Below are 14,402 nucleotides of genomic sequence, written 5' to 3'. Positions count from 1 at the left end.
AATTTTTTTTCGTTTTTTATATAAAGTCGAGCAGACGGACTTTTATTTTTGTGCGAACTTTAATCGTGTACAAGAAATTTGCAATTCTGTAAAGCCAATTAAAAGATATCCCTAATTTAAAAATGTCGGTAAAACAGAGAGACTCCAGCATCACCTTAACATTTAATATTCACACAATATTACATTATTCTGACGAGGTAAAACAGTTTTTATTAACGTCAAAATGAAAAAGAAAATTATAAAGGTAAATTATCATCGATCAATTAAAAGACTGTGAATCCAATTGAACTAAAATTTTATTCGATAAGAAATCGATCTGTAGAAGCCCTCCACCACCCCCGCCGATTTTTTACAATTTCTTATAATTTATTTTACAATATTATAACAGAAGTACTTACATTATAAAATTAAAGATATAATATCTGCGTAATGCAATATTTCTCTCGACATTACACACGAAATATTCGGCATGCGTCCAAGTACAAGCGCCATTCAATCAAGAATTATATGTATAATTTAATTATTGGGATATATTTTATTAAACAGAAAGACATTTTTATCTTATCTACAAAAGTATTATTAACCGCGCCGAATAGTTTGGAATAAAAGAATGTTCTCGAACGAAGTGTGTGGTGTGTGTGTGCGTGTGTTTTTTGACGGCGCTCGGCTGTCGACCGAATTGTTTACAACGCTCGGTTTATGACCCTACGTCATTTCTCGGAATCCACGCTCGGTCTACGGCGCTCGGCAAAACAAGGTCGCAGGATCATTTACGCGGCGACAGCGAACGGAGTCGGTTGTATGTACCCGCGCCGCTCTGCACGTCGAATTATTCTTTCGTGTTACGCGTTCGCGACTGTACATACATGGTTTGAAGAGAAGAAGACAGCCGTTCGGCTCAGGCCTTACGAAATCCGGGACTAAGGGCAATCCTTGCTGTACAAATCCTAGATTGGAAAGTTAATACCAATTACTCAGGGTTTCCATTGACGATAAGGCACGAAATAGCGTATCGCAAACGCCACAAGTTATTACATCGATCGAGATACTTTTGGGCAAGATTTTTGTAATTGCGCGGTTTCGTGTACTTAGCGCGCACCGCGTGCAGAGCAGTGCATGTAATCGATTTTACTATTGAACGGTTGGCAGTGGATTGCGAAGTCGCTCCCGTTTCGTCGTACCGGGAGTCGCTGTCGCGTTCCAGACTCTTTAATCGCGAATCGACGGGATAGTTTGCCGATGGGAGGCTCGAGCGAACGAGGACGGGCCCGAGGATCGACCGGAGAACAGATTCGAGGGTCCCCGGCGCCGTGGAAGTCGTCGCGGACGGTAATTCGCGTCGTCGCGAGTGCCGCGAAGTTGCCGCGCTTCGGCAATTGCGTCGCGTCGCGAGTGTTACGTGCTTCTGTGTGTGTGTGTCAAGTGTTTCGACGCGTAAAAAGGCGTGTCGAGAAGTGCGCGTGTGGCGAAAATCGCCGTATCGAGTGAAGAAAGCGTGCGGTGAAGAGCGAAAAGTGTTTGAAGTGCCCAAAAAGGAGTAACGGCCGTACGGATATCCAAGATGTCTGCCATTGGGGCATCAAAGCGTACTCAGCGTACTAATGGCGAGTGAGAAGACGGACATTTTCCGACTTGCGATCGTCAGGCAAAAGCGGTGAGTCGAGAGGTGAAATTGTTAGATTTTCGGGCGTCAAACGCCGTTTTCGATGCCAAAAAGTGACGTAGTGCCGCGAACACCGGACAAAAACAGTTTATTGTGTCGAATCATTCGGCGCGGATGCTCCGCGTTTTCTCATTTCTCAAGTGCGTTTGAGTAATCGTCGCGATCTGTAAAATCGTATCGTTAATTTCTTCGTTGTTCGCGTGTGACGCAGTGATTCGTGCGCATTAGTATTCGGACTCTGTGACAGTTGGACACAGGGAAAAAACGGCATTTAGATACTGACTTTTCGCGAGTGACTTTTCACCTGAATAGAGGAGGACAGGCATATTGGATTAACGTGGATACAACTCCGCTGCAACGCTTCGTGTCGGTGAGCGAGTAGTTTTTTTATGAAGGTAACGGAATCTACATTTCGTAGATCCGTTACCTTAAAAATGGATAGGTTATACAAGTAATTACGCTTTTCACTTAATTTATTTTATTGAAGAGAGGATTTCGTAGAGCTCCACAACTCAGAGTACATTGAGCTCATTTTTTATATTGAAAATCGTTTAACTGCATCGCAGAACTTGCGCGAAATATGACGAATATTGTAGTCTATCCATTTTTAGTAGCAAATTGATTTACGTGTGTATAAAGTAAAATTGTATGACGTAAGATTGCAATACATTTTGCCGGGAATACTTAAATTTTAAATTATTTTCATACTTATTTTAGATTATTGATTAATTGTAATGTCGATTTTATAATATCGGAATGTAGCAAGTGCCTTCTCGATCTTACGTCATTTATTGTGCATGTGATAGTTTCGTGATATTTTCAAGATGCGTTTTGCATGAATACATGCATAGAACATACGCATCTCATATTTTTGCGATCAGTTTTCGCGGTCGGTTTTCGCGGTCGGTTTTCGCGATCGGTTTCAGAATAAAATTTTCAAGAAATGATTTAATTTATCGCGGAATATAAGTGAAATAAATGTAACGCAAAGTAAAATTTGATATTTATGCTTGAATTTTATATTTAAAATTTAAATGTCGAGTCACGAAGAGACGGTCTCTTGAAAACGGAAGTACAATTAAGATACTTTGATCAGTTTTATACATAAAATTTTTTACAATTAAATTTCTTTAAATAACTTTTCTCGTGGTCGTGCATTTTTTGATACGGTCGACGCTCGCACGTAGTTCGAATCGTACGAAATATCTGTCGGTGACAAACCGACTGTGGAAGGAGTTTTTTCTTCCTTTCTGATCGCTGGTCAAAATGACCAGACTGTATGGCCAGTCGACTAAAGGTAAGTCCAATCTGGCCCGACGATGATATAAGTAACGTGTTGTACGAAATAAGTTCATTTCTTCTTATTTGTCAAAATTCGGGTGGGTTATCTTATCTTGTTTGCATATTCTCGCATATGTGCAAAGATTTAAAAATTAACAAGACCCCTATTAAATTCCGGACCTATGTATACGACCGTGTAGAATTGTTTAGCTATAGTATAACTAGTATGTCCACTCTCTGTCGGCCCCTTTGATCTTTGCGGTCTCGATCACGTGGTATTCTCACATACAATTTTTCTCTTATTGGTCTGCCCAGAGCAATGTCAGATGCGTAGAAGAAATTTATGTAAAACGAAACAAATGACGGAGGGGACCTACTAGTTAATACCAATTGTTTCGCTGGATAGTAACGCCCTCTCAAATATGCGACGGACGTAAGAAATGATTAGTCGAAATACCCTTTCGTGAACGATAACGGGAAAACTGCAGTTACCTACCTACGAGATATCAGGATAAATGTAAATCGCAAAAAAACATAATCAAAATGCAGTTCTTGCACATTACTGCGTATTTTACATTTATTACTAAACTTGGTATCATTGTTAAAAATATATTTGAAATTATCGGAGATACGATAATCGCGAGAAAAGTTCAACTCGAAATGGATTAATTACGGTATGATATTTTGTATTATTTAAGTATGAAATTATTTCTGGACAAATAATATTATTTGCACGGCTTTACTTTGATGTCACAATCGTATTTTCATTTCTTTTAAAATCGTTTTAAAACTAAAATAATTCTATATAAAAATCTAAATAATTAGATATAAATTCATGTAAATCATGGCATCATATGCAGACATAATGCAGTACGACGTAACTTTCGCGACAAAAACGGGACACAGTGTTACTATAATAAAAAAATTTATATGAATATAGATAAGGTCTAGCATTCAAAAATCTTGATAGGATAATAAAATTGAGAACATATAATTCAAATTTGTTATATTATCTTCATACATCTTGAGACATGTACGTCGTTGTTTTCTGCGTCGATCATTTTATAAGTATTGATAATATTTATAATAACAATCTAAACAGTCACATACTTATTTCTATAGATTTCTTAAACCATATTTTTTATTTTACATATGGATCTTTATTTTTTCTATCCTATAATCGATCAATGTTCACCACACGTCTGCGTAGAGAACAATCGGCATTCGGTTTAAATTTTTTTTTTCATGAAACTATATTGTCGAGGATCTCTTTTTCCAAAATGCTGACAATATCCAGTGACAATAGAAGTTTTGCCAAAAGTGATACGCATATCGTTCGGTTGAATTTGAAATATTTTTCACACGTGGATAATAGACAGGGTCTATACAGGGTTCAGAAAAATTTAACCGATTGGTCCAATAGTTCGAACGGTATATAAGGTGTCACAGAAATCCCTCGTAAATTATTGTATATCACGTGTTAAAAAGGAAGGGTGATTATAATACGGAATCATATATATATTTTTTCAATGGAACAATAATTTGAAAGCCATCGCTTGTTACAATACCGATTGTTCGGAGGTATCAAATCTAAGATATGGCGGGATTCGTGGTGCAAAGCCAGGCGCAAAATAAATTCAAGCATGTAGAATGAGATTTTGTTAACAAGTTTTCGCGAGAAAATCTGCCTTGATAATCGGGGAATTAACGATGAGTATCACTTTAAACTTTTTTTACATTCTTGCCCTTTTTGTATACAAAGATAATATCGTATGCACTGTTAAATTTGTAACTTTAAGTCAATAAGTGGTCGCCACTGCTCTTACTCAATATGTCGTTTGATTTAATGAAACAATGGAGATAATATAAACTTGAAAATGAGTTGAATAAAATACGTAGTTCTTCTTTAATGACAAGATATGTTAAATGAATAAATTTTACCACACATGATAGTTAACAATAACAACATATTGAGTAGGAGCAGTGGCGACTACTTATTGAGTTAAATTTAAGACTACAAATTTAACAGTGTGAGAGACAATCCAATTGCGAATTTTCTGACGGCGGGACGGTGTGTGCTATTTATTAAATTTATAAAAGGTAAAATATTTTATTTTGCATACGAAATAAGTCTCTAAAAAGAAGACGATCAACAACTTCGATGTCGTAACGCGAGTTCATTTCGATATTCAGGTAGTGTATTTCTACACGAAAGAATGATACATATGTACATAGAGAAACTTGCACTATATATATGCTTTTATATATAATTTATGTACACGGTACATATGTCGTATATACCTCTTCTTGAAAATTTTCTTTTATATTAAGAACTAAATTTTTTTTCCAATGAATTCTATTATTTTTTTGTAATGTGTGTGACTCTAAGATAATTCCCTTGAATATCATAAAAGTATTTATATTATGTACACAATATAGTTATTTGTCCCGGAGATCACATGAAACGATTATAGTATACTGTTAAAAAGTCGTCATTCGCGGCAATAGAAGATTTACATGGACTATGAAAATCATTGCTCGAATGATTTATTAACATCATTATAGGACCGGTTATAACAAATAAAGTAATGATTTATACAAAGAAAAGGGATAGTTTTATGGCTACTTAATTGCGTTAATTTTGTCAATCTTCATTTTTTCATTAACGTGACTAGTTGATATTAATTAATTTTGCACTATCAAAAAATTTTGAAACAACTATCAAAATACGAAACGTCTTTTTAAAATACCACTATCTCCATCGATTTGAGATCTTTGTGTACTTCTAATATTAAATAATGATATTTAATATAATTTGACGCGAGTTTCGAGACAGATAAGAAATAAAACAGAGTATGTAGTAGTTAAAACTACTTACGTCGCAACACATTTCACAAAGCTCGCGCGGTTCCAAGTATCTCAAAGAATATTATACATGATCGTCGATAACAGAAAAATAGTTAGATTACAGGATGTCCTATCGAAACTTTATTATCTATAAATGTTTCTAAAATGCAATGCATGTTAGAATAAAACAAATCTAATGCTTAAGCTAACATATAAAGACTTTTAGAGATGGAAATAAGTTTTTCAACATAAATTGATTCGTTTTGTCATTCTGTGTATAAAAATATAAAAATTAAAATTATTGAAAGTGATATTATAAGATAGTCCGCAAAGTACTTTATTCTGGATGTATTTGATAGTTAAAATTTTTATGTAAAATATAAAATATCTCTTACAGACATGAATTCTTTTAACCGCGACGATATGGAAGCAAATAATGCTTGCTGAGAAATGATATAATATTTTGTAGAAAATTTATTGAAGATTTTAATAGAAATCATAGAAAGAAAATAGTCTTGCCAGATAATAGAATTGGACGCGTGTATAGGACATCCTGTATATTTAAACTATACTCTAGCAATAAATGCAGAAAGATACGTATGGCACTCTCGATCGGCCTGCACATTCCACTGCGTTCGAATGCTGGCCGAGTTATTAAAGATATGTTTAGTCTGTATCGACATTTTTATCAGAAGTAGAACCTCCTCGTTTTATTTGGCATCGCGTTACAATAAATTTCGATTCAAGCCGTATAACTTCACTATTGTCGATGATATGTACTCAGGCTTCGTTCTTCGATACTTGTAGGTTCACTTACGATCGCCCCATCCGGCGCTATTGTAAAACCAAGATGAAGTACCTTCGTCTCTCGTTTTGCTCCATGAATTATCAAGGCCGCTACCTCCATTATCCTAACAATCCGACAGTGCTTTTGCTTATTATTGGTTCTTTCACTCCGCACACATGCGGCACGATATCGTTGATTTGTGTCTGTGCAAACGACTTAGAGAAAATGAGAGCGTTATTTTACCCACCACGTTTAACTGATGCGAGGCGGGCGAGAGGTAATCCATATTGGTATAGTAGGAATAATTTTGATAGCATTGCTGCTGGGAAGGGGTTGTCGTCCACGTTAATCTTTGATGATCCCCCGGAAATGCTCCGCCGCTTTCCGTTACCGCCGGACTCCAGATGCTACTGCTACCGCCACCGCTGCTGTACACTGGGCCACCTAACTATTGAAGAATAGAAATGAAATTTCTCTCTGAGCATAGCAACAGATATTCCGCCTATAAAGAAATGTTTTTAAAGAAGTGACTTCTCGCGAGAGAGAGAACAGAAAATGCTGGAATATAAGCCGACCTATTATATGCGAGTAAACGTTACATGCGTCGAAGGTATTGCTATAATCCCATCCACTTACGCTCGGTGGAGTCGTGCTAGCTGCTAACAGCAAACTAGCGTTTCCCGCAGGCTTATATTGCGGCGAGTCCCTTAAAAGCGCCGGCGAACTTGCCGCCGAGCCGCCCGTGCCTCCGCTCCTAAACACAGAGAGATTATATACAGTTGTAACAAACGTACGGAAACACCGAATTTACATGGCGATCAATCGCGCTGCAATGGACGTTTTAAACTTGACGCGCTCGAGACCGCGGGACGCGAGCGTACGTATCCCGACAATATCTATCGCGTGCTGCAATTAGAATACTAATTATCAAGCTAATTAAGTCACTGATTATCTCTCACGGACACGTTCCCGTCCGAGATAAAAGTCGTTAGCGCGATTACGGACGTACGCTAAAGATAAGCGCTCATTAAGATAAGTGATATTTACAAGGGCGTAGTAGCAGGTACAGCGGCGGCGGGCGTAGGCGGGGTGGTAATTGAAGGACTCTTTCCGGGGGGTGGATTGTTAGCCGGGCTCCCCGAGGGCTTTTTCGATCTCGGCGCCTTGTCTTGCTGTTGTTGTTGCTGCTTCTGCTGCTGCCGGCACTTGGCTCTCCGATTTTTGAACCATACCTGCAGGCACACGCGAAATTATTGGCGGTATCACTGCGGTTGCGTAATCGGACGGCTGTATTGCCGTTAAAATAATAACAAGAGTAAGTCGCGCATCTGTCGCGAAATGAGTCAAGCGATATTTTCACGTTCCAACGATGCGTAACACAAATGTGATTCAGAACGAATCCGGAGAGCCGCGCAGAGCTCTCGCAAAGCTGGCGTAATAGCCAATTATAAGGGAATGCCGGACTGGCACGACTATCAATTACCAATCAAGCTGACTGCAGCAGCGCGAACGAAAACGCGCGCACGCATATCGGACACGCAGAGCTACCAGGCTGCCGCTAATGCAACAGAATTACGAAAACCGATCGGAGTATAGGTCGTCCCACACACCGAGCAACTTCTCTGAATAGAATAAGCCGATTTCGCGTACCAACGGGCTCGCTCCGGGTTTGCGTTCAAAGTGTCCACTGGTTTTGCACGAACACCTTGTAATGAAGCTGCTAATTATACTTATGCAGACTAAAAAGCGTTCTTCTCTTCGCCGGCGCGCGAACGGTATCGATTACATCGGCGGGACATGGCCGGGCGTTTCGACAATGTTTATCTCACCAGCGTGCATCGGAATGTAATATTATATTTGCCCGTTGCCGGCCGAAGGGGATATCTTTGCACCGAGACTCGGAAATACCATTCGCGCATTCGATTTCATTATCGTACGACCCCTAATAGCACAATATATTGGTGCAATGTTGAGAAATAATGTAAATCTAGTATTCCCAATACTGGTCCAATATTGTAAGATGGACGCCTTCTCTTATTTAGTCAATATGTCTATTTATCGGTTTAGTATTGTATCCATATTAGACCAATGTTCTTATTACATTGTTAAATATTGGCCAATGCACTGCCAATATAAATCTAATATTTTATAATTATTATCCTGCAATATTTACATTTATTTCACGGCCAATATTGACTTTACGTTAGACAGTAGCAGCCAAACCATTTTTTCTTGGACCAACACTGGTCCAACATTGGACCAATGTTTAGCTAATGCACTGTGCTACTAGGGACGCGTGATGCGTGAAAAATAACGCGACGCCCTCTTGTTCGCCCTTAAAAATGGTACATCGGGCCGATAAGGGGATGTACGGAGGGACGGGGCGAGTGGAAAGACGTAGAAGGGAGAGATGCGACAGGAGGAGAGAGTGGAACTTGGAGAAGCCTCTCGCGCGATCGATGTTAGAAGCGGAGGCGAGCTTGGGTTTCTACGGATTTTCTGGGGGGCGATACTAACGGCGCGCTCTTCGCGTTCTTCCGTCGAAGAAGTCTCTGGTGTACGCACCGCCGTAACTCGAATCCTTTGCTTTCAATAGAATATCGCCAAAGTTCTTTTTTTTCATACGACTGGATCGCGGCTCTCTACGCTGACATCGAGAAATATTGGCGGGACGTCAACGTTGACTTGTCTACCATAAGAATTTCATAATAGCGCACTTACATTAGACGTCAATTTTCCTTTATTTCAATGGCGATAATAGGCTTGGTGTGTAATCCGATTCGTCTTTTCTCTTGATATGGCGCAATTGATCAATCACTGATTCATTGATTAACTGGTAAATGGTATCATTAAATTCACGTAGGTCTCGGTTTGTCTTGCTAAGTACAATTACAAAAATTAATTTTTAAGTGTGCAATCGCGAAGTGGCATTGTCGCATTCCGTTCACGACAGAAACTAGCTGTAGCGATCTACAATAGAAGACCGTTCGTGTTCGAGAAGTTATCGAGGGTCCGAAATGGTCGACAGAGCGGCCTACGGTTTTGCAGTCGTCCGACGAAACGTGCGGAAGACTATGGCCCGCGTTGGGTCCATTCATCCCGTTTACACTGCTATCGCCAGGTGTGTTGGATGGCGATTGCGGATGCGGATGCGCCCTTTGCCGTGATGAGGGGTGTAATATGCGCGTGCACGTTTTCGGACTCCGTGGACATCGAACTCAGCATGGGCGAATGGTATCTCACGGTGTCAGCCGAGCAGTTGCCAAAATGTTGATTTCATAAATGTCATCCTTCATGTAGGTTTTCGCGGTATTGTAGCTCAGAAAAATTCTTTTGACTTTCTGCTATTGAGCAAGAGTATCACCGAGGGGATCATTGTTTGCGATTTTATGTTAGGGTGAATGAATTTTGACCTTTATGAATCGTCCGAGAGAGTCTGAGAAAATCGTTCGGTGCTTTTCACACTTTTTATGCCATTTTTTATTTACCTTCGTTTTAAATAATTGCACACACAACTGCAATTGCACTTTAAATGCACAAATGCAATTTACGTTCCATTTTCCTCTGTTAAAATTTTATGTGGTCGCGTTGAATAACGTTGTAGCGCTCTTCGTGTATCGTCAACACTTCAACATGTGTTACGTTCGCAATCTATGTTAAAGGGAACTTAAAAAACGCACGTGTGTGTGTGTGTAAAACTTGAAATTAAATTCTAGTAAATTTATCTTTCATCCTACATACACGGAGAGAATTTTCTTTTAAAATGTACTCTGAAAATCATGTAATCGTGGGGACATGGCAGTTCAAAGAATTTTATGAGAGCTTTTTGAAATTTTACCATACATTTTACTAGTAAAATGTGCACTAAGTGTAATTGCTAGTAAAATGTATGGTAAAATTTCGAAAAACTTTTATAAAATTCGCCAAAATGTTGTCCCACATTTATTTGATTTTCGGGATACATTTTAAGAAAAAATTCTCTCCGTGTAAGGTGTTTTGTCCTCAAAATAGTGGGTATTTATAAGACGAACGATCAATTTACAACAGTTAACTTCAACGAAGGACATATGAGAGGGAATCGATGTTGTCTGCGTGCCGATAGTGCGCACCCCTCGGTAATTAGACACCCTTGCGTTCTCTTCGTCAAGAGAGAATACGTGGAATTTTTTTACCGCGATACGGAAATATTTACGAGAGTATTTTTCACCCGTTTCACGTTACGTACTGTTTCTACGTATTTCTTGACGTAGTAATGTAAATGTTATGAATAATACCGAATTGTTATACACGGTTCTTTACGTGCGATAGTTATAAGTAAAAATAGTTTGGGGAGGAGCAGATTGTTGTCAACGGCTTACCTGCACTCTCGATTCCGGTAAATTGATTTTCATAGCCACTTCCTCGCGCATAAAGATGTCTGGGTATTTTGTTCTTGAAAAGAGCCCCTCCAGTATATCCAACTGCGATCGCGTGAATGTCGTCCTCTCCCGCCTTTGCTTTCTTGGATTGCCTTTAATATACAATTTTTTATGACAGCGAATAGGATTTCTTTATTTGTTCGTTTATTTCCAATTTTTCTCTCGTGTATTTACGAACGACATCGATATCGGTATTTAATTAACGTATGGTAATGCGCTTTTAGAGGTTTAGAAAGAGTGAAGAATCGATTTTCTTCCGAAAGATAATAATTAATATTCGAGGGAAATAATTCTTTTCTATTAATCTCTAAATTTACGATTGCATTATTTCGCGCGACATGATATCAACAATAGCAAATGAATAAATTTCACCGGGTTATCCGTGCGTTACGGTGTGCAGATCAACTACATTTAATAACTAATCGATAATGATTAATAAAATAAATAGAATAAATGTGAACCAGTTATTAATAACTAAATTAATAGCAGTGATATAATATTTTCACGAGTTGGATGCAACTTCGGTACATAATGCAAAAGCTTTTACATTAACACGATTAATGAATAATTTTGTATTGTATCATTATTAGCATTTCTACGCTTTACCAAACGTACTTTCTCCAATTACAGTGAAACATTATAATTCATTACAACAATTTTCTCGCATTTTTAGTATAATTATATTAATACGCATAAAAATGGACCGACATGAAAGCAGTCTAATACTTTCGCACTTTGCTCGCGTTGATGACTCAATTGAGAGATAAAGAGTTAATTCGCGCTTCGGTTCGGTTAAAAGTAATAAAAAATGGCGTGGGCACTCACAGTAGACGGACTCACCGGCGGGTGTACAACCGGGATAACCGATAGTTGAGTGCAGCGCGTCGATCGGCATGCTGAGGCCCATGTAGGGCGCTGTCTTGAGGGCGCCATAGGGTCCCGCGGCGGACGCGCCGAACGCCCCGGGCCCAAAGAGCTCGGAGGCCGAGGTGGTGGAGGCGGCGAGGCCCCCGAGATCGGCGGCGCCGGCGCCCCCGCTGCAGCCGGAAGTACCTCCAAGGCTGTTCGGCCACATCACCACCCCCTCGGCCCCCAGCACGACCACCCTCCCGCCGCGGTCTCCCTAAAGAGACGTCCTCAACGTCCAAATTATGCGTTTTGTCTGGAAAAACGACAGAAATCAGACTGAAATTTTCATTGTACACAGGCCTGTGTCCACGATGCTAGAACTTGCTCCAAGTTTCGTGAAATGTGTAGTCAATCGACTTGCAGCTATTCCATAAAAGCGGAAACAGAACTTGGACCAAGTTCTAGTATCGTGGACACAGGTCTCAAATGTTGACAACTGCAAACTATCTTATCGAGAAATACTCGTTTGCTTCATACACGAGTGAATTATACACGGAGAAAATTTTCCCTGAAAGTTATGGTAGTCGTGGGACAACATGGCGTTTCGAAGAATGTTATGAGGGTTTTTGGAAATTTCACTAGACATTTTAGCAAATTTTTAAGTAATCTAAATGTGTAGTAAAATTTAAAAAAAAACTCATAAAATTCTTCGTGCAAGATATTAAAAAATTACGGCTAATATAAAGCATGCGGAATAAACAGAAATTATTATGAGATGTCAAGGATTCAAATGCAAATCGTCTTTCTATCGGCGAACATTATTTATCGAAAGTGCATAAAGTGAGAGAAGAAGAAACAAAACTTAGTTTTCCTCTCTCTCCTTCTCTCTACATCCTTCTCACCAATAATCTTATTTGTTTCGACTATTTTCCTTTACGGGAAGTGAGATAAGAACCGACTTTGAACGTCACGCACCTCACAGACACTCGAAACTGAAAATTGTCCCGTCGGTTATCAGGCAGACCGTCTCACGTCGTCAAAGAAAGAATAGTAGGTACTTTAGGCAAACGCAAGCCGATTGCGTTGTCCGGCATGGAAATAAGAATGACGCGGTTGGCAGCTGCATGAGATAATCCAACGAAGGTGCAACAGGACTCCGCGGTATTCTCGGAGGAGCCGCAGCGCTCGCAACCTAATTCCGAAAATGTACCGGCGGCCCGAAAACCGGGAACGTCGAAAGGCTCGACCCTGAATATGCGCGACACATGCATGCAAGCCTTTCCGCTCTTAGCCGCTGACTTAAGTCGCGTTTTATCCTCTCCGATTACAAAGTCAGGAACGACTATCGCTCCCTTCCTGCACCATCGCGGACGATCCACCTTCCCCGGTGGTGGCGGCTTGTTAATTTATTTTGCCGCCACGTTTATTACGTCTGTGCACATCTGCGATATGCCGAATGACGACGAGACACGTATTGTTTTCGGCCTCCCGGACGGTCGCCGTCCACATGTTTCGGATTAAGGGGTGCTAATCGGTAAATAATTAATGCACAACGAGGAGCAATTGAATAACGGCAGCGTCGCGAACGTCACGATGCGAGTGTCTGTTGAATACAAGATGCAGGGAGATGTTGCTTTTAAATACTCTTTGCCACGTGCAATAAAAAAAACATAAAATAAATATAAATTGAACGTAATCCAATATTTTTCGGAGCGATGGGATTTACATAACGGCACAGTCTACGAAGTTGAAATTAAATCCAGGTAAACCGAGGGTGGGATTTTACAAGTCAAAAATTTCTACTCAAACTAGTGTTCTCGCTGCGAAATGTGTACTTTCGAAATGAAATCTTACACTGCCTTTTAATAACGTATTGTTCCGTTTCCTCTCTCAACCGCGCGCTATATTGAAACGAGATTTCATTGAACAGAACCGCGTCATATATACAAAAGGCCTCTTCAAAGTACTAATAGAGCTGCCGCAGCGTGAGTCTTTTCGCGTAAATATAGACGAAACACCCACGTTCACCCTCATACGTCGTGGCGTGTGTACATTGCATCCTGTTGCGCCCGCAATTGAAATTTGTGCCCGACTACTGTTGAAATTTGTTCTGCTGCAATTTAACTACCGGGCGCGTAATACGTATGATAAGTGGCTTTATGACATACCTAATATCGGCCCGTCCCGCTGTAACGATTTAAATATATTCACGGTCTCGCGCAAACATATGTTACCAGCTTGCGCGAAAGAAAAAAGAAATTTTAATCCCGCAAATTAGAATGTTAAATTGGTCGTTAGAAAATCAACATTATTTACTTTACGCGAATAAAACTGGCACACTTGGGCGTGATCCGTACTGCAATTTACGCTCTGAAAGGGAAGCAAGTTTCGCGTCGATAAAATAACGCTTCCTTTTTCGGTGTACATGGAGCGACGAGCGCACAGACGGTACATCGTTCGAATGAAATTACGAATACTTAATACGTAATATCGTAAAAGGTGAGCTCGCGCCCCGTATTGCGTTTCTAATATTACGTCTCATTACGCTCGCGTGCAA

General features: G+C 39.8%; 1 protein-coding gene across 1 annotated transcript; it reads right to left on the bottom strand.

Moving 5' to 3' along the window:
- Positions 1–3,933: 3,933 nt before the first annotated feature.
- Positions 3,934–12,071, bottom strand: LOC105562718 (homeobox protein OTX2-B-like). Its single transcript, XM_012013766.1, has 6 exons — positions 11,837–12,071; positions 10,937–11,088; positions 7,626–7,810; positions 7,215–7,332; positions 6,826–7,026; positions 3,934–6,702 (listed from the first exon to the last, which is right to left on the bottom strand). The coding sequence occupies exons 1-6, from the start codon at positions 12,069–12,071 to the stop codon at positions 6,601–6,603; spliced, it is 993 nt and encodes a 330-aa protein (XP_011869156.1). The 3' UTR covers positions 3,934–6,600.
- Positions 12,072–14,402: the final 2,331 nt, after the last annotated feature.

This window comes from Vollenhovia emeryi, unplaced genomic scaffold (assembly GCF_000949405.1).
Source record: "Vollenhovia emeryi isolate VEMERY1.0 unplaced genomic scaffold, V.emery_V1.0 DF939184.1, whole genome shotgun sequence".
NCBI classification, from domain to species: domain Eukaryota; kingdom Metazoa; phylum Arthropoda; class Insecta; order Hymenoptera; family Formicidae; genus Vollenhovia; species Vollenhovia emeryi.
The sequence above is the reverse complement of the archived record's forward strand: the minus strand, read 5'-3'. Positions and strand labels throughout refer to the sequence as shown.

Bases quoted from the DNA above. Each gene is read 5' to 3' on its own strand.
- LOC105562718 (XM_012013766.1), bottom strand. From the start codon at position 12,071: ATGTGGCCGAACAGCCTTGGAGGTACTTCCGGCTGCAGCGGGGGCGCC. The intron at 11,089-11,836 runs GTGAGTCCGTCT...TGTATATTAAAG, and splicing joins TCCCGGTTGTACACCCGCCG to GCAATCCAAGAAAGCAAAGG. The intron at 6,703-6,825 runs GTGGGTAAAATA...TCGGATTGTTAG, and splicing joins CCTCGCATCAGTTAAACGTG to GATAATGGAGGTAGCGGCCT.